The following is a 26,503-nucleotide window of genomic DNA, read 5'->3' on the forward strand; positions in this document are numbered from 1 at the left end:
GGTGAATATACATATATATATACATATATAATACATATATAATCTCACAAAGTTATAACAAACCATGAAAAGCAGAATGTTGCAGTATCTTTTTTCCTTATAAAAATTAAACTATATCCCTTAAGATATTCCATATTCACATTGTAGCTTCTTTCAGAGAGGAAGGAGGTGTAATGCCTCTTATTTGCTACAACCCAGGAAAGGAGTAAAGCTTAGTCACATTCACACACTTCCTCCTCCATCCACATCGGCCTTAGGACTGAATTTCCAAGACGTTGCAATAATCAATTCAATCTGTTTTTATCTAATGCTATCGGTAATTTGCAGGTATTTCCCATACTCACTAATCATACCTTCTCTAGCTTTGTAGATAATGGGATTAATGATCACTTCCGGGAATAGAAATAATAATACATAACTTTAGTATTAGAGGTGTTTGGAAGTGAGAGTAAAATTAAACTAATAACATAGTAGAGAGGATTTTTTTCTTACATGTGATGGCTCAGTATGCTATAGCTCTTATATTTTCGTTAGAATGTTGCCTTTTAAGTGCATCTCCCTTTTTTAAGGTTTTTGGTTCAGAACAAGTTTTCAAAGAAGTAAATAAAATATTTAAATGTTCAATATTTAAATTAAGTATACTAAATAAACTGATACCAACATTTTAATATTTAAAATATCTAAAATGAATACAATTTAAGTGGAAACCAAGATTTCCTAGTAACTAATAGAAAAAAGTACGATTAAGATATTATCATAAATGAAAATTTAAAAAATTCATTTTATCTTTAATAGATTTAGGCTATAATTCTAGCTGCCTTCAAAGAGATAGAATCAACAAAGAATTTAAGTACCAAGTTTTGGTTTTGTGCTAAAATATGCTAACATAATTGTTACAACACAATAAAGATTTTTATCTTTAAAAGATTAATAGGGGGGAGAATCATATTTGGAAACAAATGCATGATCTGAATTAAGTTCTCAAGAGCAACTCTTAATTTTTCAATATTCATTTAATTCTACTTTGAACAACAGGTATTCTCTCTCTTGCAGTTTGCTTGCAAAACATGCAGGATTGTTTGAGTGGAAAGTAATTTAAAAACAATCAGTTCTGAAAAATGTTCTTACATAATCCTGAAATTGCTAACTTAGATCAAGAACATGTAGATAACAAGGAGGTTCTCCTTAAATGGTATCCAAGTGGTTTGATTTATATAAACATTTTGCCCAAAGCAGATTGATTTATATGATTAACATTATAACAAACACAGACTATTATTTTTCATATCATTCAAATGTAGTCAGCGGCCACAGAATAAAGAGGAGTTTGGACAATTATTTGATCAATGCATGTCCCATCTTATGGGACCTCACCTCTCCAGTTAATCTCATTAATCTCTCTACTTTCTCCAAACAGATCATTTTCAAATACTTTCTCTCCTCCTATAGGTGGTTTTTTCCCAGGGGACTGTAAAGATTATTAGTGAGAATCAGAGCCAGGACAAATAAAAATATAATTAGCTATATTTCCAGGTATTTCTAAACATGAGGATGCTTGATTGCATATAAACTTAAGACAATGACCATGCATTTTTTCTTTTTCAAAATCAGCAGAGCAAAACTTACACTTTTCCCATGCTTCCTAATTCTTCTCAGATATCTAATTGGTTATTCAATAAATATTACTAGGATGGGAGATTACCAGGAATGGTTATTTTCATCTGTCTTGTTCACTGCAGGGTCACTAACTCTTTGGAGAGGTTCTGGAACATAATATTCATTCAAAAAATGTATATATAAATATGAATAAATGATGAGCAACTAAGATATGTAATTAAGATAATATTGTCTATAAATGATATTTTCAGAATTCCCTTTTAGCTTCAATTAGTTAAAAACATATTAAATTATTACTTGAAAATTAAAAATCAAGAATTAGGGAAGAAGTCAAAAAACTTAATTTTTTCTCAAATTTGAATCAGAGTGTTGATCTTCAGTTTTTCTTATACCAACAAAATTAATTTGTACTATATGAGACCAGTAATATAGATACTACAACAGAAGATACAAGGAAACTATAACAATTGTTTCTCAAATAAGCTTTACCGTTAAAATAAGGACACAAATAAAGCTTATCCTATCTTTATAATACTCCCTCTCTACTTCAGGTTGGGAACAGCTTGATTAAAGCTGATTAGGCAATTTACCAGTCAAATTTTGAAAGTAGGCAGTAATAAATATGGACATACATTCATAATTTGACCTAAATCAAGCCCAAGAAAATAGTTTAAATATTAAATGGAGAAATGTCATTTGTCAATCTTAATAATTAAGGAAAGAAGGGATTCTGGAATACAATATAAGAGAAAAAAGCATAGAAAATTTAGAGACAAATATGACAATTAGATCTTGGAAGAAACCTCCACTGTCTTTGGCTACTGGAAAGATTATGACTGCACATTCATATAGATCAGTGGCTCTTAAACATTTTGATCTCAAGACCGCTTTTACATTCTTAAAAAATATTGAATTCCTCAAAGAATTTATTTTATGTGAGTTATATCTATCAATATTTATCATATTCAAAATGAAGAAAAATTCAGGATAAGCAATTGATAAGCACATATTCCATTAGCCTTCAAAGCAATGATGTCATAACATTTCATGTAAATGCAGGAAAACCCCACTGTACATGAGCGAATGAGAGGGAAAAAAGCAAATAACACTTAATATTCTTGTATTTGACCTTGTAAACCCTTAAAGGGCCCCTGGGACACACATCGAGAATTACTACTCATCTAGATTGACCATAATAGAAATGAAGCATTAAATGAGAAGAACCCAATTAGCATCAGCTTTTTTTGACAGTCATTTTAAACCACTATATACATGATGATTATTCTATCGTGCCTTTCATTTTTTATTTTATGCTTGTAGTAAAAAATATCAATCTGTTAGGCTTTCTTAGAAAGATTTCTTATTATTGATATTATTCTTATTAACCTCTCTAGCTTTGGAACTTGTTCTATCCAGAACTTCATAACTTTACAAAGTAGAAGGTCTGAATTAAAAATTATATGTATCAAAAAACTATGTGGGTCCGTTCTACTTTTGCGTTAAAAAACTACTTTGCAGAAACCCACAATAAATAATGATATTTGGCAGGCATAAAATAACACGCATTCTTCCAAAAAGGGGTTTTCTCTACATGAAGTCTTTAATCAACTATTTAATTTAATAGTTGGATGAAGCCAAAATAGTGATTCAATAGTTATTTACTTTACGAAATGTCATCAGCAATGACAATGCTCTATAACAAACTAAAAGCATATAATAGATCCATATAGAAAGAAGCTTCAATTATATAGTATAAAAAGTCCATTTTTATACCTTTTTATATAGATTCCAATTCATTTTATATAGTTAGGTAAAATTATAATGTGACCTTTAGAACTTCAAATACTGTGGTTTTCAGTCTAAAATGTGTTCAGGAGGAAAAGTGGACTTTGTTCCTGTACTCTTTTAAAAACAGAAATTTTAGTCCAGTTTTGCTTATAAGTTTAAAAAAAGGCTCCCATGCTCCTTCTATCAAGAATTTTCTTTTTAAAAATTATGTTTTTGATCTGTAATATCAATATTTTGATTAGATACTGTTCAAATTATCAATTTAATTAATTAATTATTAGCCTTCAGTATCTCCATGGAAATCTTTAGTTATCTTATAGTATCTTAAAATACATTGAGTTATAAAGCTATGATTGTCTACATTATTGCTATTCATATATCTAAAAAATTCAAGACCTTGATCAAAATTCTGCATTTCTGATACAACATGTTTTCATTTAAAATCAGTAAATTTTTTTTGGCTCCTCAACGATTAATTGTATATTTATACATTCAACATAGTAATAAAATAAAAAGAAAAAGGATATTTTCAGAGTCTGGCTCAGTATACATGAAGATTCCTTTCATCCTATCCCACTAACTAAGCCCCCCTCTGCCCGACCCCCCCATTATCTTGCACAATGCAGAATGGGTGAAATATCATGGTTTTACATAATGTAGTACATGCAGATGAAAAGTGGAAAAAATCAAGTAATTCATGGATAGTTAGATATCTGGACTTAGGCAATACTGTTAAGTAGCCAGATGGTGCCTTCGACATTCCTCTGCCTCTCCTTAGGTAGTGTTTCCCCCAGTTGCATGATCCCGCCTACCCAGGTGAACATATTTCAAGCCCCATGCTCATATTGTGCCCTCTGTCCAGGGTCCCGCACTGTGTTCCCCATCAGCCTTCTCATGCTCCATGCTTCTCATTTCTTTCCTCCATCAGCGTTTACTTGCCTGTCTCATTTCCTCAGGGTCCTGCTCCCTGGTGGTAATTTGATAAAGTAACTTTTTTGAAAATAATTTCTTCAAGCCCAAATATTTTGTATTTTAAAAATTAAGTTGAACTCTGTTAAAGCTAGGTCATAAACAGCATCGAAGGGACTTTGGCATGTTAAAATTAGATTATGTCTTCATAGTCACACCCAATTATACAGGCCCATAGCTAGATCGTTTGACTAAGGTGCAGCCATCTTGAAGCCAAGTCAGATACTTAGGTAGGCCAGCTGGTCTTTTATTCATGTCAGATGAAATGAACATATAAATCCCCAGTGTAAACCAGACATGTGGATGGCTTGGTGCAGACCCACAGCTACTACTGGAAAAGAACAAAAGTACCCATGATGATAGATTGGTGGTTCACCTTTGTGAATAAACTTCCACAGACGAGAGACAGTGTCACATGATCAGAGCTATACATTTACTTTCTGTGACTTTGCATATATAGCAGAGATATTCCTGGCAATAAATGTTAAATGACTAAAGAAAGATTTGAAAATGCGTAATCATTCTAAGAAAATATGGAAACTCTTAAAAAAAAAAACCCAACAAGTTGAGAAGAGCATTTTGATCTTCACAGACAACAAAGAAAACCCTCACCCCCAGAAAAACAAACAGAGAACTTTGAAAGCTGAAATTATCCAACTTGAGTCCCTTGGATTTTGTTGGATGTTTGCTGTGTTCAGATCATTACAGTTTCAATTTTCTTTTCATTTTAAACTACCCAAAGTTTTATTTAAGTTTGTGTTTTTACATGAACACATTGGAATGAGGAATGAAAATCTGTTTTTATTAACCTCTTACATACGTGACAGAAGACTTCACCTCCAAATGAACTCACTTTGATTTCTCTTCTGATTTCTCCTTTACTTCCTTTTGAACCCTGTCCTTCCCAGAAACAGAGAACGCTAAATTCTTTCTGACCAAAAGTGACCATCTACTTCTGGTCAGAAAAGAATGGGACACAGATTACCTACTGCCCTTTGTCACCAACAGTACCCTCTACTCCCAGTGCCCTCCCCGCTTCCCAGCCCGACCACCCCCTACCACTTGCCCAAGAGAGCAGCTCCCACAGAGTGATGGCCTAGCAGGAGTTCACCACGACAACCTGCGGATATGAAACTCTTCTTTGACAGATGCTGAAAAGGAGTCTTATTGACAGTGTAGTTTCCAACACTGGTCTGTGGAAGTGGCTTCAGGCTTTTCTCCTACAACTTGGCCCCTCCAGGGAATGCTTAATCATAATTCCCTCACACACCTATTCAATGGTTCCTCTGCTCCCCTCTCCTCTCCCATCAGTTCCAATGGCTCTTATCTCATTTCCCAGGGTGGACAGACATTTCTCCTCAGCCTCTATGACTGTTCCTCATTTTAAAATTCATGTAGAATCTTAGTATCAAACAAGAATAGCTCAGGAATTTCAAAATGCACTTCAAATGTAAAATAGTGGATGTCAACTAAGTTAATTTTTAAGGTTTAAAGAATGCTTCAATTAGTTTCAGTTTGAGCATGGTTTGAAAAAACAAACAACTATTTTTTAAACTCTCCTCTCTGGTTGCCGTCACCTTCTGAAATGACAGAGCCTTGTTCGGCCAAAGCGACTGGCTTGGAAAAACACCATTTCCAGGGCCTTCTAAATACAAAAAGAGTTGTTTAGGCATCAGGATTATCTGGCACAATCTGTCTAATCTTTCTCTTCAGGGTTCCTAGGAGGCAACTAAACCCCGGAGGGAGAGAGAAAGTTCTTTCTGGCTCACTCCATAATTCTTGCTTGACCCACATTTTTTGCTACTTCAGGCAGAAATCTGCTGAGAAGTTCACAAAAAAGTACTCGAAAGGCTCTTTAGGGACAATCTTGTCAGCCTCGATAGAAATGACTACAGATGTACACACGGTCTCTACAGACTCTGTTATTACCACACCGGGATTGTGCATGAGAGGGTTTTATTGCCTCGGTTTGTGGCAGCTTAATTTTCAGCCTTCAGAAAAAAGGATCATGTAAGGAAAGCAAGTCTAAATTGTATTCTGCCATCATTTCTAGCAACCTCTAATCATTTGTAAGAACTTAAGTGATAAATAACAAGTATGTAAATGACATTTGTTTTTACTGAAATCAGAAGAGTCTGATTTCAGAGGAGACAACGTCTTTAAGAAGCAAAGGTTTAGGCCTAGGAACGAGGGTCATGTTGCCGATTCTAGAAATTTCTGTGTATTCTATCCGTCATCCCAGCTCTCTCTGATTGCTCACTCAGAACACAGGGATAGGAGTATCTGCCATGAATGCCTCATCTACTAGGGGTGATAAAGTAAGAAAATGGGTGACAGAGCACTCAGTACAATGTGAAGAACTGTTCAAATGAAGGGCATTATCATCAGAATGCAGATGGGACTGTATGAACTCCATCGCAAGGTTTGAAATGGAAGGCCTTTATCTAAACACTTAAAATTAATAATAATGCTTATTTATGCAGTTAGTGAATGGGAACTTGTTGCCTCTTTGTATGTTTACATCTCACACCAATTTTTCTATGCTTTAAACTAATTCTATGGCATTTTATATAAATTTAATCCTATATCATGTTCACTCTTAATTGTTTGGCAAAATGCATGGCTAAATTATAGTCTTAGTACATTTATAGTAGCAGGGAAATAATTATGTTCTAGAAAAATGGCATTTTATCCTCAGTACCAAATTAAGCAAGAAAGCAAGCTATGTTATCTTGATTATTTCAACAGAGAACGGCCTCAGGATTCAGTCACAGCACCTTAAATGGATCAGAATATCCATTAGAGCATTATGCAAAGAAAGGGAATTAAAAATATTTTGCTACAAATTTTAAGAACCGCATCTAGAAAAAAATCAGACAAAACATTATATAATACTGAAATCATGATAATATAAATAATTTTGATGATATAATACAAATAAATAGAGGGAAATAGGGAAGCATTTCACTACTGTGACATCATTATGGAATACTTGAAGTAAGAAAGTAAGCAGCTGTAAGAAATCAACTGAACTTATTTGATGGAAGAAAAGGTAAGAGGCAGGATTTTAAGCACTTTTTGAAAGTACCAGTAAGCTAATTAGAAAAGGGAACCCGTGCATAGGGGATAATTACCTGGCTAATTCAGAAAACATCACCATGCTTTATGCCATGTACATCTTCCACTGCCCCTAAATATCTGATTCGTTGGGACAAGAACGTAGTAAAAATTGTAGTTTCGGAGAATAAAGAGAAATACAATAGGAAAGACTAAGGCTTGATTTTAATTTGGGGTACATAGAGAATCATAAAATCAAGTATTTTAGGCCTGGAAGGGACTTATGGGGGCACCACTATCCTATTTTTTTAAACCTTTTATTTTATAAATCCTTTTGAATTAAATATGAAGGTAATTTTATAATCACCCTCGTTTGAGTCCTGCCACTGGCGGTGACACTCTTTCTTGGGGAAAACTCCAGGAGTGCTGGGGTCTACTTAGGGACGGATACAGACTTGCTTTCCTTTCTGAACACGGCTACGGAATCAAGTTTAGACACACCTCCATAGCCAGGGCTCAGGGGATTTGTCCTCCTCTATCCAGGAACCTGATAAGACTGTGGAGTAGATCAGATGTGGGAGCCAGAAACAATGCAAGTACCACCTAGAAGAGTCCAACCCCATTACTTACTCACACGTTTATGTACACTTGGTGCTTTCATTTGGTAATAATCTTCCATCTAGCTAATGATGTTTCCACATAAAACTTTGTTCTGCTCCCCAAGTGTTCTATCATTAGAGGTCTCGCTAGCAATGGGACAGTAACTAGCAATACTCTATTGCAAGGAATCAAATGAGAAAGCAAAAACTGACACACTCATTTTAAGCTGCATCATATAACAATGGCTCAGAACCCAGTAGTTTATGAATGAAATAAAGATACTTTATTTATTACACAGGCACTTGGATATTCACATGCCCAACACATCTGATACACTTAACAACTATGGAAACATGAGTGGAAAATGTCTGTTTGTAGGATCAAGAGAGAACTTTCACCATGTAAAGGTGAATGAGTGCATTAACAATTTTTCCCTTACTTTCCTCTAAGAATTTCCAAAATCCACTGAAGTTTTAAAAAGTTACACTTGAAATAATATGCAACAAAAACTGATCTACATTCCAACTGGTATGCTAATTCGAATTTTGAGCAGTTTAAACTTTTATCACAATGCAACATATTTATAGTCATGCTTGAACAGATTAGGTTAGTAGCATGCATTCCATTCTGAAATATGAATATTGTTAATCTATTTCCCAACAGAAGTCAAAAGATGCCCGGTGCATAGAAAAATACAAATCACTGTAGTCAATATATTATGGGACTGATATTTGGGACTTACACAGTGAGGATGAAGTCCTGAAATGCCATGCCCACAAAAGCACATTAAAAAGTGGATAAACAGATTTTATCAGACAATCTCTAAAAATTAAAAGACGAGGGCTTTAAATGTGGGGGATGTTCTTGCTGTGTGCTTTGCATAGCGCCTTTCTGCTCACCTCCTTCTGGCTTGACGGGTCCATCAGACACCACCTTCCTGAGGGCTAGCTGGCTTTGGTCTTGGTTGCCATTGGCTGGTGGAGGCAGATTATCAGACTGAGTTCTCTGAATGGGGAGGACGCCTGCTATGCTGTGTCTGTGCTCCTTCCTGGCATGATTAGACTGACCGCTTTTATGTGCTGCTGTGGCGGTGTGGGTGAAATGGAAACCCAGAGCATGTATCCTCAGATGGAACCAGCTTCAATGTTACTCATGCAAACAGAAGTGATCTTTCGCTTGATCTCAAGAAGTTGTGTTTTCAAATGCCCGAATGACGCCACATGCACCGCACTAGAGGGGGTTAAAACTGGCTGTTTCTCTGGAAATGAAGACTTTGGGACATGGGGATCACATCGATCTCTCTCCGTGATCCAGCTAATGCTGCTCGGAAGTAAAAGGGCACCTCCGTTTGTAAAATCTCTGCGCTCGTTAAGTTTTTACCTATCGGCTGACTACGTTTTCGCTAATTAAATGAGAATACAGCAATAAGATGAGTGAGTTGTTATTCTTTAATCGGTATTTTGACTGTGTAAGGATTTCCATGGGTTAGAAAAGAAAATAGCTTATAAATTCTCTGATATCATATACAAAGTGTGATCCAACAGAATGGACCCGACTGCGTTCCTTAATGAGGTTACATCGCCTCATCACAGATGTCTATAGATATATTAATATTATGTACTTTTTGAAAAATATAAGACATGATTTTCTTCACAGATTTTTTTTCTCCCAAAAGACTAGAAAGTTTCCCACACGGAAAGCTACAACATTTCACATGCATAATTCATTAAGGTTCTTGAGCTTGAAATGGCTTTCCCCCCGCTCGGTTCGAGAACTCAACTGTTGGTCGCATTACTCTTCTGCCCAACAATTTTTGAGTATTTTCAGATGCGAGAATCTCATCTCTAATCTGCTCTAAATGCTTATGTGTGTGCTTTTTTTTGGTGTAATGCCTGGAAAACTGGCAGCCACTTGTGCTTATAATTCCCGGATTCTCAAGGATATTTAAGTGCACACGAAAAGGACACACAACACTGCTTTGCCTGCAAACATCACAGACACAGCTACCAAATACTGTGAGCCAGGTTGGATGGATGGTGGAGACAGAGGGGAAACAGCCAGTTTTACTGCAATCCATGTAAATAAATAAATGAAAAAAATCTAAATAAGAAAGAGCAGATTTATGTCTTGATACTGTTCTTACACAGACAGAGGGACAGAGGACAGAGGGAGCAGGGTCTGCCAAAACATGGAAAGCAAACAGGGAAGGACGGCAGGAGAGAAAGGCAACAGATGAACAGTAAGCGGCCATGCTGAGGAATTTATTTGCGTCTTTTACTTGGTTGCAGGCGGAGCTGCTGCACTGCGGCTTCGGCAGCGGCTATAGCAGCCCCTGCATCTTCCAGGTGACTCTGGGTGACGCTGGTTTTGCTCTGACTGCGCGACGGTCCGTGTGAGCGCAGGTGGCCTTCGGAGGAGGATTTCGAGCTACCGGGACTACTGTGGGATTTCTCAATGGTGGGAACCTGCATGTCTGGTTACAAGAGGGTGAGACGTGAGTTAACAGTGCTCCAACGTTCCTCCTGTCAAGCCTGGTCTCACACAATTTGAAACTGTCTAAGATTTATGTTAATTCTGTTTCCTTTTGGGCTCATTTATGCAATGGCTGGCTACTCGGTAATGTGATTAAACATTTGGGAAACAGTTTTTGGGAGGAAAGTCAAAAGGATAATCATGTTGAGAAGAGACAAGTCTGAGAAGAGGAAATACATCTAACTTGCCTCATGGAAATGCATATGTTAACTTTCAGTTTCACCAGGCACCTGCTAATTCTAGGAGGGACCAGGCAAGAGACAAGAGGCTCACACAGCCACAGAGGAGTTTCCAGTGAAAATGCAGGGAACTCCCAGATGAAGGGGTGTGAGTCACCCAGACACATTAACAGTGGAGACTGGAGAATCATGTCTCAGGAATGTAGATAGAGATCCCACATTTACTACGGCGGTCAGAGAGAGAGAAGTCTTTATGCTAATGATCTTCCAGAAAGTTAATCAGGGCAGAGTTGATCTGGCTAAGTGGAATCCATAAATGATCTATAAAGCTCATTCATAAGTCATCTGTAGCCCTCATGGTAGTCCGTGGTGTGTCATATCAACTCAGTGGCCTACTGGACTTGGCCTCGTGGTTTTCCATCTCCGAGAACAATTGCACTTGTGACCCATTCCTTCCTAATGTGCAAAGAACCACTTTTCAATGTGATGTACTTTCTGAGAAGAGGAGAGAAGGGAGCAATACTCAGGTCCAGTATAAAAACTTATAGCTCACACTTATAAATAGTTCAGTATGTCTAGGTAAGACACTACATGGTTATCTCATCTAGGCAGTAACTTAGTTTATGGTGAAGATTAATGTTGTATTGTAGAATAACTGGCAATGAACCTCTCAAAGGAAAAGCTCATTCAAATGGGAATGCTGTGCGCATTGCCAAACCCAATGTATAACATTACCATTTAAAAAATAATGATAGTTTAAAACAATCATAGAATTAGCTTGAGGCCAACATTCAGAAAAGATTTAAGTAAATTTCAACATACCAATTGTTTTGGTGACATGGGGAAAATGTTCTTGATATAAGTAAAAGGCAGGATGCAAAATTATATATGTTCATATATCACATATATAATATCTGAGTAAGAATATACCTTTAAAAATAGGGGTTTAAACAATGAGAAGAAATATGCATAAATGGTAGTCAATAGACTGTAGAGGATTTTTTTTTATGAAATACCCCAATATTTTATAAAACCATATTATCATGGATCTTGAGAGCTGGAAATAATCCAACAGCTCGTACAGCCCAACCCCCTCCATTGTACTGGTCAAAAACCAGAGTCAGAGAGGTGAAGATCACAAAGTCATAAACCTAATTATGCACTGATCTGAGACTAAAGCCCGCTTTTCCTGATTCCATATCCATTACTGTTTGCAGGATGTTGTATTACATACTTTCCAATTGAATCCAACATTTTAAAATATATTAAATACATAGGCATCCATATTCAAGAAGTTACTGAGTGAACAAATAGAAAAAAAGCTTTTTCTACTTGAAATATCTCCTACCCTTGGATGGGTCAGGGAAGATACCATGGCTTCTGCTTTTGATGACAGATGGCTTTGGAGACTGTTGGCTGCTCTGACTGGAATGAGACTTGCCATGATCAATGCTTTCAGTCTGTTCTTTGAGAGAATACCATCTAGGAGTGTTATCGAGATGAGATGTGCTAGATAAATCAATCAATACCTGAAAAAAAATGCAATAAGTCAATGAAATTGATATAATTCATTGATTACTTTTTTCTATGATCTGCAATTTACTCAAGGATATAAGCCAAAAGACATAGTATGACTTTGAGGATGACAAGGCTGTCTTCCTCATTTTTCTTTACCCATGACATTGGGAACAATGTCTCGTGCATATTAGATGCTTAAGAAAAATTTGATTGGGGCACCTGGATGGCGCAGTCGGTTGGGCATCAGACTCTTGGTTTTGGCTCAGGTAATGATCTCAGGGTTCTGAGACTGAGCCCCACATTGGGTTCTGCTCTGCTCTCCCATTGCCCCTCCCCACCATGCGCATGCTCTCTAAAATAAATAAATAAATAAATAAATATATTTTTAAATGAACATTTGATTAGGCTGAACTGTATAAAATCTTCAACTATTAAATTATTTGGAGATGATGTGAAAAGGTAGAGTCACAACTCAACCTCTTTATGAATGAAAGCGCTCTTTTTACTAAATGAACACATTTTAGTACTAAACTTGGATATCTTCATCTTTAAAGATTGGTTTTAGTAATAAGAGGGACAAAATAAAAAAGAATGGGTAATTTGCAATTATTAACTTTATTCCCTGTATTTTAAAACATGCTTCAATTCATATTTGAAATAGGGCTATGACTAACAATTTATGATGTGTCATTGTTTGACTGGCAGCATTTTTTCTTTGTGGTTCATGAGTAATAGCCCATTTTACAATTGCTGGCATTTTAGATTTGATGAGATATAAAAAAAATGAGTACCAACACAATGGATATATGTTCTAGGTTCATGTCAACAATAAATTATAAGGACTACAATAAATCAGTTTTCTGAAATGGGACAGTAAGTCAGATATAATACTGCATCCTAGAACTGTCCAAAGATCGAGATTAGTCCCAGGGGCTGTACCAGCATGGAGCCTGCAAGTAAAGATCAAACAGCCTAGTTCTGATGGGAAAGAAAAGTGAGGAATCTTGGGACCAAACAAGGTCGCATGTCACCTAAACAACTGTTTTCTACTGTTTCTGGGAAGGGACACCATGTTGTCTGGGTGCTACTTTATTTTTGGAGATGAATTATTTTTTAATGTTAATTCATAATTTCTGCTCTAAGCAAAGATTACTAAATAAAATATATTTTTTTGAAATATGATAGATTAAAAAAAAAAACACAGGATTGGATCACTCTGCTAGCTTTCATGGTTAGGTTAGATTCCATGTGAACTTACATACAATTGTTTTTTATTGTTCTCTCTTACTTCTAGTTTTGCCTCGTAAAATATTTTGAGAGATTTTTCATGGGATACTTTAAAGAAATAAGAATGCAGAATGTCATATCAAGTCATTGATAGATGCAGTGAGGAAGAGCGATTAAATCCCTGAAAATGCATTTTAAAAATCTAGCTCATTTTATAATAATTTATCTCAAATTTGTATTCACAGCATGATTATATATCTCCTATCAAAACAATTAATAATTCATCTGCAAATTAATTATAAAGTACACCAAATGGTAGAGTGAAAACCATTTCTCAAATTACTATTCATCCAGTCAAGGAATAAATAAGGAAATACGTCCTACCCACCAAAGGGCTTTAACCAAAATAAACTTAAGAAATATGCTTGCATCAAGCTCTAATTGGTGGTTTATAATGAAAGCAAATAAGGAAAAGGAAATCAGATGCTCACCTCACCAAGAAAATCATTGGAAGAAAATCTATCATAATCCCAGACTGTCACCTCCAGTGTTTTCTTCTTGAGCTACAGTTTAAATCAAAATGTTGTTAACCCCATACCTCATCATAAATTTTCATCACACTCTATTATAGATTCATTTATTTTCACTTCCTTGAACTCTTTCCATATGTGTAAAAAGACTTCAAATTTTATCTAAAATATAGGTTTATATTAAATTTTATATAAAATATAAATTCAAGAACCCAGATTACAATTTGTGCCTAGCTTCAACTTCATAATCAAATTAGAAATCTTCCAGAGGACAAATCATAAATCTCCTTTAAAATCCTTTAGGCTAGTCATGTGTATGTCTTGGTCCATACAGTTTGGCCCCACAATGCCAGATTCTTAAGAGGCCTTGATGTAGAGAAGAGATGAATTCCTAAAATGTTGTCTGGTGCAGTAACACATTCATATACACTGCATATTTTATTTGTATTATTTGTGAAAGTCAAAATATAGCCAGCTATGATTTTTGCAATATATACATATCAAATCATTATGGTATATACCATAAACAATGCATTACATCAATTATCTCAGTAAAACTGGAAAAATATGAAAGAGATTGACCAATATTTAAAAAAAATATATAGCCAGTTGGAAAATATTTTCCCTCAAAATATAATAAATGTGTCCCAGTCTGTTGAAATATTTAAATTTTGCAATAATTGATGGAAAATGTTCCATTGGTCTTATTTCTTTATTTTTTCGCTGCTTTGTCGAAATGCACACATTTACACTCATGGTAACTTTGAACTGTATCCATTTCCTTTCACATTAATTATTTGTATTTTACTTATTTTTTTTTGTTTGTGTGGCAAAATTGATAGCAAAATCTTGCAATAATTTTGTCATTGCTATTCTTATATTAGCCTAAATCTGTCACATAGAAAATAATCATTGCATACCTGTTCCATGGAGATACTTTTATAAATTACTGTTTGATTCCACTCAGGATTAAGACTTTTTTGAACATATTTAGTCCTCCTCTTGTACTCAGCACTGAATTAGAAGAAAAAAAAAGTTATCTTGATTATTCACCTTAACTGATGCCTTCATAGTCAGCCAGAAGGGCATGCAGACATTTTAAAATGGTATTTTGTTTTAAATCATTATGCAATCATCCCATCACCTTCCTGTCTAAAACCTTATTTTAAGTTGAATACAAAATGACAATTTAAAAATATGTTGGATGCTTTTAGTTTTATTTGCCCTAAAGTAGTTTTTAAAGAAAAACTTTTAGGTGTTCTAACTATACCATAATTTTAGAATATTTCTCTTTCCTGAATGCAGGAGACAAATGCATGAACTATGTGGTAACATCGATATCTTCTTGCCACATAAATAATAATTTGGTATTTCACTTTCTAGTGGTTTTACTTCTAATCATGTCTGCAAAGCCAAATGGTCTTTCACGTTTTTCCTATATAAAATTGTAATAATTGTTTTGACTGAGGAAAGGATGAGAAATAGCTGAGATTCCATGAACGTTTGTTACCTTGTATTTAAAGTATGTTTTGACACTCTTAGTGAAGTAGGATATTTAGTTATAAAGCAATTAAATATAAATTCTTGGTTTATGTCAATAGCCCAGATAAATTATTATAAACCAGATCAAAATAGTTCCTCACTCATTTTAACTTGGGGCATTTGAATTTTTCCTTGACTTTTCCATTCCCTCTGAGCAACAGTTAGAAGTTTACATCCCAAAACTATTCTAATTAAGACAAACAACATCTATAGCTGACATCAACCAGCTGATGGGGTTGGAATTATTGTTGTTTATTAGCCAATGTTACCCACACAGACGAGGCCTTCATCCAATCCTCACTGCTTTTTCCCAAATTTTCTGCCTAGCCTTATAGCTTAGGTCCTAGATAATACCTCAGCTCCAGTGGGCAGCAGAGTCCTGAAAACCAACCTTCTTATCTGGAATCCTTTTCATGTGCTTTGATTTTAAAAGTTGTCTTTTCTAAAGGGACCGGATCCTGACCCTGATTTGTTGTTCTATTCCTAAATATGGGTGGACTAACTCTTGCTAGTTCCTGGTCTCAAGCACTGCCACATCCCGGAATGCCTCCTGCGCTTTCCCGAGTGCTAATTCACCCAGTCTGTTCTAGACAGAACTACTGAGAATCAAGCTCTAGTTCACCACTCCCTTTTAGAATGTCTTTCTTCTCTCTTTAGCTTTATTTTCTTTCTTATCAGCTATATGCAAGGGCAGTAATTCCCAACATTGACTGCATATTGGGATCACCTAGGAATCTTGAGTTCTAAGGCTGTGAAATAGGGCAACCAGCACTACACCCGTATCTCCCTGCCCTGCACTTCCAAGGAGATCCTGACTTCATAGGTCTGGGTTGAGGCTTGAGTATCAGAATTTTTAAAAAATCTCTTGCATAAATCTAATGCGCAGATTGAGAACTTTTCAACTTATGTTTCCCAAGACCTCATGTGTCAGCCATTGTGAACTGAATCCTATTTAAGAAATAAAGCATCACTCTTCTCACTTTTAACAAACTCATTAGTCTAAAAATAAGAGCAGGGTTTGACCATTTTTTTCTATTCAAGATAAACTGCAAACAATTTGGGGGAATTGTCTAATGATTTAAAGAAACAGGAATTATCATAGACTGTAGAGAGTATAGATTTGTACAGTTTTTAGATGAATTTTAGATTAAACTAGTGAAGTTTATGTACCCAAATACCCAGAAAATTCTCCTTTGACTTTTCCCACTTCCACCTTAGAAAAATTCTCCCACCTGTGCACAAGGAATGTGTTCAAGAACATTAACCATAACATTGTTTCTAATAGCATATTAATAAGATAATATGTAAATACATTATGATATATTTGTTCAATGAAAGAGTAATCAGCAGTTGAAATGAAGAATATATACCTCCATATATTAAAATGGATAAATCTTGAAAAAAAGTTGAGCAAAAAATGTGCAGGATAGCTATAGTAAGTTATTGTGATTTAAAATTAAAATCATGTGAAATAATACAGTAAACTGTTTATGAATACATGTACATAAAATAAACATATATATATAATAAGACAGTTTTGGAATTATAGATAATACATTCTACTTAGTGGTTATCTCAGGTGGACAGAGGAATGGTTTCAGAGGGCTTCAGGGGTACCTATAAAATATTTTTTAATAAAAAAAATCTGAAAAGCCTACATAGCAAAATATTAAAATTTGATAGAACTAAATGGCAAGAACACAGGTATTTGTTAGTTATTTTCTATAATTTTCAGTGATTTTGAAATATTTTATAATACAAATTCAAAATAACTTTGGTAAACTATGTTTCTTTATATCTTATTTTTTATTTTATTTTTTTTTATGGTGACATAGGAAGAATGGGTGTGACCACTTTCAAGATAATAGCAAGCCTTGGTGTCTACTTCAGAATCCATGGCTATTTCTCTAGGCAGGTACACTTAGAAGAAAAACACATGGCAGTAGAAGTTTAAAGACTTCTAATTGTTTTGGACTTTGTTACTAAGGTAATGAGATCGTGGGGAAACATAAGGATAAGACTCATAATACAGTGGAATAGTAGGAAATTATTTTTTCCAATGCTGAAAAATTAAATGCATAACTTTTTAAAAAGACGGGAATTAATGTCAAATGCAACTCAACTACTTTCACTAAAATCCTAGCTATGTCAATATATATGAAAATAGTCTGTATTATTTAAATGTCTTCCAAAGAATTTATTATTCTTCATCTTTTCTGAATCTATGAATAATTGTTATTATAATTTTTCACCTGCATATTTTATTCATATTTTCCACTTATACATTTAGCAAAAGTTCTTAATTCATGTATGAAAAGCAATTATAAAGTAAGCACATTAAAATAAAAACAGCTAACATTCATTAAAAGCTTAGTTTTTCCCAGGCAGAGTTCTAAATGCTTCTTACGTGTTAACTCACTTAATCTCATGGCAATTCTATAAGACAAGATGGAAAAAAATGAAACTCAGTGAATTAAGGCATGTTGCAAAGGCTGCATAGTTATTAACTGGTAGAACCATGATTCAAACATAGGGAAACTGATTGGTTACCCTTAAACGTATGCTGTATGAACTCAATGATTAGGCTCAACAAAATGTGACTAATCCAACAATTTCTTTTTTTTTTTTTAAAGNAAGATTTTATTTATTTATTTGACAGAGATAGAGACAGCCAGCGAGAGAGGGAACACAAGCAGGGGGAGTGGGAGAGGAAGAAGCAGGCTCATAGCGGAGGAGCCTGATGTGGGACTCGATCCCATAACGCCGGGATCACGCCCTGAGCCGAAGGCAGACGCTTAACCGCTGTGCCACCCAGGCGCCCCAATCCAACAATTTCTTAATTTCAGGCTTTATTAGCTGAAGTATCTAGTTTGTCTTCTTTACCATACGATCTAAATTTCTTCACTTCAATTTAAATATATAATTCTAAATTTCAATTTAAATATATAATTTCCTAAATACATAATTTTCCTATGTAATACAAATTATATACAATGTGTGTGTGTGTGTGTATATATATATATATATATACACATATATCATAAAAAATTAGGTCAGTGCTAGAGTTGTTTAGGCAAATTCTGAATAGTATATCCTAAAAGAGTGTTGTGGAATGAAGGATAATTATTATAAATATTTATTCTAGCCCAGGTACACTCAGAAATAACCACAATTGGGGGAAATTTTATGTTATTAGTGAGTTTGATTCTTCAGTTCTCTCCAGACTCAAGGTGTCCATTGCCTTTAGGATTAATGTAGGAACACACAACTTGCCTTCACTATTCTGGTGGAGCTGTGTAAACAATAATGCAATCCTTTGCAGGTTTTTTTTGGACTTGAATTTTATGACCCAGAGAGGGTCGCCCAAAGCCATTCCTTCAATAACACTTGCTTTGTAACTACCACGAACTGACCGTCTTGAAAATGATCCCAATGGGCTGTACTGCCACTTTACACAATTGAAAACTGTCTGCACTTCTCAAGCCACATCAAAATCTGGATTGACAAGTTGAAGATGACCAGGTAAGCAGTGGGATTTTTAAATGTGAGCATAAATTAGGAGCTCATTTTCCTTTCCCTTCTTTGTCTGGAAAACACACTATATTCCCTCATGAGGAGATTGCAATAATGATATTATATTAGGACAATTAGGCCGTATCTAATAATCAGAGAAATTTTTTAATAAGGGAAAATAAAAAGTCAATTAATCAATATGGGGCATGGTGCTAATAAAAAAAAAATTGACCTTCATCTCCTTGAAGTTTTGACTAACTTCTTTTCTCTTTCATTTTTTTTTAATGATTGACCAGTTACTTTCTCATGAGTAGATACGCTTTTAAAACAGACAGAAAAAGATACTTGAAATTCAATTATTCTCCCCTACACTAGCAGAAAAAGAGTTCTCTGAGTTTCTCTTTTTAATTTCAAAAAAAGAGAAAGAAAGATGAATGGAATATGATGGCTTCTTCGTATTTTGCTTTCACAGAATTGTCTAAAATATTGAAGCTTTTCATTTATTTGGTTTTCCTTTATTGGAAATTACACACACACACACACACACACACACACACACACACACACACACATAATTTAATTTTAATTACTCCTCTAAGGATTTTCCTTTAATTTGGAAAGTAGCTCAGATCATACCCGTTTTATAAGCCCTATTGTTCTGAGCAGTAGTGTGTTCTTGGCGCATCACTGAAGTCAGAGCCTGCAGCCATTTATGAGTTCTACCCTCGGCACCTCACACAGTGTCTAGAACAGTCTGTGCTAAAGAAATATTGATTGGATGGATGCTTAAAATATGCTTCTATTTTTTTCCCCCTGTTAAAGTCTATTGAAATGAAAAAAGCTTTGGCCTTTGAATTGTAAATACACACAGCACCGGTACCTGCTGTATAGAGGTCCTGCTATGCTAACAAGGAGTTTTAGAGAAAGTCCAGGCTGGAACTGAACTTTCAGGTATCATGATAATGAAAAGCAGCTTCAATCATAGCGAAATCATATTCATGGGAAAAAGCCTGCACTTTGTCAAACAGTGTAATGAGAGAAAACCAGAATGAGATCCTTCAGATATGCTCATTTCCATTTCTTAGTTAGTCAGGGACAAGTACTGAGTTCATGCACTCTTGCTTCCCTCATCTTGGGGCTGACAATTGGGCTTTCAGAGCTTCTGAGTATATTGATCAGAGGGTGGGAAGAGGAAATGAGAGGAGATGAGAAAATTGGACCAGTGAAATTCTTATCAATTAACAGGACTTTCTTCTTCTTTTTTTTAATGGTAAGAATGACAAATGTATTACAGTTTATTATTAAAGAAAACAAAGTTGTTTGGTTTCCTATTTGGTGTTGATAATAATTTTGTATAATTCTATAGCCCAAGCATTCTGCATCTCTTTTTTGTACGAATAATTGACCACTGGCGACTTGATGTAGCCAATCATAAAAAAAGAATATTCCAACAACTTTCTTGATTGCAGGCTCCATAAGCTGAAGTGTCTAGGCTGTCTTCCTTACAGTCTACCCTGCAATCTAAAGTTTATCCCCTCAATTTAAATATATATATATTTCCTGTATATAAATTATATGTATTTGTATATATGCATATATCACAACAATTTAAGGCCAGTTTTCGAGTTGCTTAGGAAAATTCTAAATGGTATATTCTAAGAGAGTGTAATTGTACATAATATTGACACTAATATCAGGTGCCATTTATTGAAAGCTTATTATTTGCCAGACATTATGCTTATCACTTTTGGGGTATTACCCTGTGTGTTTTACAAAAAACCTGGGAGGCGTGTTAGTATTATTCTTATTTAGTAAAAGAGGAAATCGTTTTAGAGAAACCTCACAACTTCTAAGAAGCAGGGCTGAAATTCAAACACAAGTTCCTTACGATTTTATTCACTGGCCTCCTCAGCCAAAATTACAATGTTAGTACCTTGTCATTATTATTCTTTATTGCAATGACAGTTCTCAAAGAGATGATGGAACTGACTTCTAGATGAAACACAGGATGAGAAAGTGACTTCTAGATCTTCGAAATTGTAACTAGCACATCCCAGACTGTTTCAACCATTGTTTCCATTTACAAAACATGCTCTCTCCTAAATTAAATACTGACAAGTATTGTCATTCTGACAATTTCCCCCCAGTTTCTCTAGATAAAGGATAGGGAGGTTCTGAATAAAGTGACTGATAATTCTGTTCTAAAATGACACTAACTAAACCGAACTAATTTTGCATATCGGTGTGAGACCGATCTGGATGAGAGATTTGGAGGCTGTCCTGAGATGAGTGAATTAGTCAAAACAAGCAACCTGTCACAGTATTGGATTTACCATGATTATGTGTGCAAGGAAACAAAGTTTCTGGCCACTAGAAAGGGAGTGGTGACTAATCCTATTCTTTACAATATTTAAGTATCTATGCCTTTCAAAATCAGAAACAACCTCTTTTGGTCAACAGCTCTTCAGGATTAGTAAAAATGTCAAATGTTAATGTTGCAGACAAAACCACACCTGTACCATTAATATTCTGGGTGGGATTAAAATTCTCATCACCCCATTGCTACAGACGGTACAAGATTCACCTCCTCAACCAAATAACATGTTTAATATATAATGTAATGAGAAAAGAATGCTCTTAGATATGTATCTAAAAGATACCCTTAGCTGACCATGTGATGATGTACCACGTATGAGCTCTATAAAAAACAGTTTCCTACTATTGGCAAAGAAAGGAGGATGCTCTTACGTTGTTTCCAATGTGCTAGAGCAGGCAGATGATGGTAGTGTTTTGTGGTGCAGAAAGCATAGCAGCATGGAAAAGTTTCAATATCAGGTCTAAGTAAGGGAAAAAGACTAGAGAACTACTTTCTACTTTTCAATGTTCTATGGCACACATCTGCTAAACCTGTTCAGTAATGTTGTAATCAGAGCAGTTTGCCGGTAGCCTAATTCAACAGGTACCAACATGTAAAAAGATGCGGATTACAACCCAAGTCAAACTGCAGGTGAATGTACACAAATAGGCAAAAAATAAAACTAGACATTACAGCATAGCTTGACACTAAAAGAGAACCAACTCTACCTTGCATTCTGGACAACCATGACTTGACTGCATTGATTCCGAGAGCGAGAGTGAAGGATACAACAGGCAAGTTGGAAAGACAGGAAGAAAAAAGTTAGGAACAGAAATAAGGAAGAAAATACGAGAATAATAACTGGAGGAGTTACACCATAACGTATAAATAAACATGAGGCAGAAAAAGAGTCTTAAAACTACAGTGAAAATAACAGCTCTAAGCCACATAACAGCCAAATGCCTTGGCCACTTTCATCCTTAGGAGTAATTTAAGGAAAGGTTCATGAATAGGGGTGGTTGATTAGCTCCCTTTGGGGCAAATCCCTTCCAGCAGTCATGTTTTGTCTGACAAAATACGTGGGAAACTCACTCTTTATTTCACTATAGTTCCTTCCTTTCCTGTTACTCACCTCAGAATGACTGACATATTCCTGTTATCTGCCTGTCCTTTCAGGTTATTCAAATATGTAATAGTCTAATTGAAACACATTCTGTAATAAATAAAAGATAGGGACTCTCATATAGCATAAAAGGTGATATTCTCCAGGATATTATTAGAGAAGACAGAAAGTAAAAGATGCTGCTTTATTTTTATTTATTCATTAGCAAATGCTAATTAGGGATATACCTTTGGCAGTGATTTCTTCTTGTCCCATAATATTGTCATTAAATAACACTGAAGGTCTAATGACCCAATCAAAGGCAGAATGAAGTTATCATTTGTTGTTATACTCATATTAAAAAAAGGTAGCCAAATTGCAGTTGCAATGACTAAAGATTTAAATGAACGTAAAATGAAAACTCCCCTTTCCTGTGCTATACTGATGAGCCCTATAAATTAAACTCAATGAATTAAAACTAGAATCGCAAAACCAGCCATTCTGAATTTCTAAGTAAAATTATTAGGATAAAATTAAAGACTGTATAGTTAATTTGATATAACACCTGGAAATTTTCAAATTATTTTCTGAGTATTATTTGATTTCCTGACAGACAAAACTTTTGGCTCTGCTTCCTTGGCTCTGTCAATATTAACAAGAAAAATTAATCTCAAAAGAAATGGTGATCTGCCGGTGGTGATGTAATTAGTCAACAAACAGCAGATTCAAAGGTAACGTATAATAATTTGGATCCTGTTCAAACAAACCAACTATACTCACAGAAGTGATTTCAGTGCTTTTAAATTTTCTGAGGTTTGTTTTATGGCCCACGATACAGTTTATCTTGTTGACTGTTTCGGGTGCGCTTGAAAGGAATACATATTCTACTATTGATGGGAAGACTGTTCTACAAATATCAATTAGGTCTTCACACCAAATAGGAAATTATTACAAGGCATTTGGGGAAATTAAGGAATTATTTAAACATTTTAAAATTACAACGGTTGTAAGTGGTATTATGATTGCTTTAAAGGAGTTATCTTTTAGGACTATACAGTAAAATATTTGCAGAAAAAAGTTACGAGTTGAGATCTATTTTTTAATTTGATTTCAATTAGCCAACATATAGTACATCATTCATTTTTGATCTATTTTAAAATAATCTGTATAGAGGGAGTATATGAAGGTAAATATGAGACATGATTGACTAGGAAGTAACAAAGTTGAAGCTGAGTAATTAATGAGTGTGTGGCGGGTCATTATACTATTCTTTATACTCACATGGGACAATTCAAAATTTTCAAGTACAAAGTAATATTCAAATGTCACTCCTCAAGTTAAATGAAAAATGAATAAAAATAAAACCAGAGCCTTCAAATTACCAGCCCCAAATTCTTTTTGTTATATCTCCAATTATTGATTATTTATGGCTCCATCATGCTAATTTGGGTTGTTCAGATAAGGTATAAAGATCTGTTGGGTCCAAATCACTGTTTGAAACCATCCTTGAGTACTGATTTATATGTCAGAACGTAGCAATTTGCATTTATCATGTGAAAATTAAACATCTCCAAGAGGACTTGCTTTATATGAACAGTTTGTATATCACGCGAGATTCAGAGATATTTTTCATTTATTTACCAAATGTTTACCATACTTAAGAAACATTTTTTTTATATTTAACACTTCAAATATTACTCTTCTTTTTCTTATTTTATAATTTTTAAAACATTGATTTGAAAATACACATATAAATAAGGAGACATCAATAAGTCACTTAATGAACGTGTAACAAGCTAGATAATGATGTCCTATAAGACAAAACAGTGATTTACAAGACCTTGAACATTGGTTTTGCAAATGAACGTGGGAAGGTAAAGCTAATTCTCTAAAACTGCCACAATTTCTTAAATGATTTCACAGTCCATCTGATTGGTTATAGTGGTTTCTAGATTCAAAAGACTAACATGTTGTCATCAAGACAGGATTTAGTATGATCAAGGCTCTCCTGGGATGCTTCGGGGCTTCATTCCAAATTTTTATTTCAACCTTATCTAATAGTTGGAAATAAATAAATATGACATGTGAATAAAACTGCGGATCAGATATTAAACGCTCTCAAATTGGAGACTAGAAACCCTAATGTTATTTTTTTTAATCCATGCAATGTGATACTTAGAAGACACTGCTTTTTTACTTACCCTCTCCCAGGAAGAAGGTACACTTTAACAAAGGGGTCCGAGTAACCATTGTTGTCTCGAGGGACAAGGTTTCTTGCTTGGAGAATATGGATTATGAGATTTCCAAGATCATAGTTGATTTGAAGCTTAAAAGAACATCAAAATATTCCATGAATATTTTTTGTTGTTGTTTTAAGAAATTTATAATACATAATTATTCAATAACTCACCAGTACCTTTTCTTTAGTGTCATAAGGTGCATCAACCTTCATTTCCATTTTACTTGAAACTGAACAGACTAGCGTATGTCTAATTTAATTGAGAGCTCCCAGGCACATGCTAATTACTAGTAAATGTGCTGTTCATTCTTTCCATGGTTAAAGTTCTGGCCTGTCTAAAATTCATTTAGAAGAAAAATCATGCAGTGAATTGCTAGTTACATTTTTAAACAAAATTTATACTCTTAGAATAATAATAAATGTTGGTAGTGTTCATGAATACAATTAGTAGGATTTTGAAAATAAGTCAATTGATGAATTTATTAGAAAATGTCTTTTGCATTTTACCAAATAATTAGCAGTAGGTAGAATCATTATTTAAAGATAGAGCTGTTAGTCTGAAATGTAAGACTCTTTAAGAACATGTGGATTGTATCTCTTTCTATATTATATTATATTATATATTATATTATAATCAATAGTTTTTTTCTGTGCCTGCTTTTCTAATAGACTCAGAGTTTAAGATAATAAGATCCTGTTCTTTAATTTTAGATGCTGAAGAGGGAAGCAGAGGCCCTGCCTCCTACATGTTTAATGGCTGTTGCACAACTGCCACTGAATAGGAAAAGATTAACAATTCAAATAAATATTTGCGAAGCCTGCATAATTCAAGATAATGGAGTTAACTAATTTTTCTCCTTCAAAATTTAAATATTCTTATGGCATCATTTTGAATAAGCCTTAATTTTGCCTGATGTTGCTTTTGTTTATCAAATAACAGAAAGGAACGGATCTATATTTCAGAAGAAAAAATCCATAAATAAAAATACTAACCTTTTTTTTTTATAATCATATGAAACAGGTATGTTGTGTTCATGTTGAGAATGGGATAATGTAGAGAAGCCAAACTTTATTTAAAATCTGATAATTAAAATAATTCCTACTTTTAGCATAATTTTCATCTGGTTATATTTTTCTGGCAGAAAAGGAATCTTCCGTTGATTTTCTCAACACAGAAAAGCTCAGTTTGTCTGATCATCATGACAGCAATGTGACGTATAAAACAAAGTGCCGCGAAGGAAGACAAAAAATGGGAAGTTTCGAACTGCAGTGCTTGTGTACTCTAACGGGACACCCCAAAATGGAATTATTCTGCAATTAATCTCACTGAGATTTAGAACAGCTTCCAAATTGTTCAGGAGAAATTATTCCCCGTCTAGTCTTTTCTTCGCCAGCCTTAATGTCCAATTTTATCCAGTGAGGCACCAAAACCATTTTTTATTGAAATGAAAACTTGCAGGCTACCCTTCTTAGAAAGTGCTTTTCAGTGTTGATCCTGCAGTGCTTTAGAAGACACTCAGGGTTGCTCAGATGTTACTTCTGGGACAGAATGAAACGTCCCCAGTAACCTTCCACCCTGAGCTCCCCCAGTGCTGGCGGATTCATTAATTTGGGTTTCCACATAGGGTTGCATTTGCAAAAAGGTTTTGCTACAAGAAAATAAATAAATAAATAAGCTAGAAATTGCTGTCGTGAGAAAATATTAAAAAAGAAAACAATCTAAGAATTAAGAAA

At 34.7% G+C, this 26,503-nt stretch overlaps 1 protein-coding gene across 1 annotated transcript in view; it reads right to left on the reverse strand.

Annotated features, from left to right (window-relative positions):
- The window catches only part of PCLO (piccolo presynaptic cytomatrix protein), a 378,386-nt gene that overhangs the window by 49,481 nt on the left and 302,402 nt on the right, over positions 1–26,503 (reverse strand). Inside the window, 6 exon segments of the mRNA XM_019798053.2 lie at positions 10,310–10,504; positions 12,091–12,271; positions 13,979–14,050; positions 14,938–15,031; positions 22,157–22,183; positions 24,732–24,856. Of these exon segments, the coding sequence (XP_019653612.2) occupies positions 10,310–10,504; positions 12,091–12,271; positions 13,979–14,050; positions 14,938–15,031; positions 22,157–22,183; positions 24,732–24,856 (694 nt within the window).

The sequence above is a fragment of the Ailuropoda melanoleuca genome, chromosome 1, assembly GCF_002007445.2.
Source record: "Ailuropoda melanoleuca isolate Jingjing chromosome 1, ASM200744v2, whole genome shotgun sequence".
In the NCBI taxonomy this organism is placed as follows: Eukaryota; Metazoa; Chordata; class Mammalia; order Carnivora; family Ursidae; genus Ailuropoda; species Ailuropoda melanoleuca.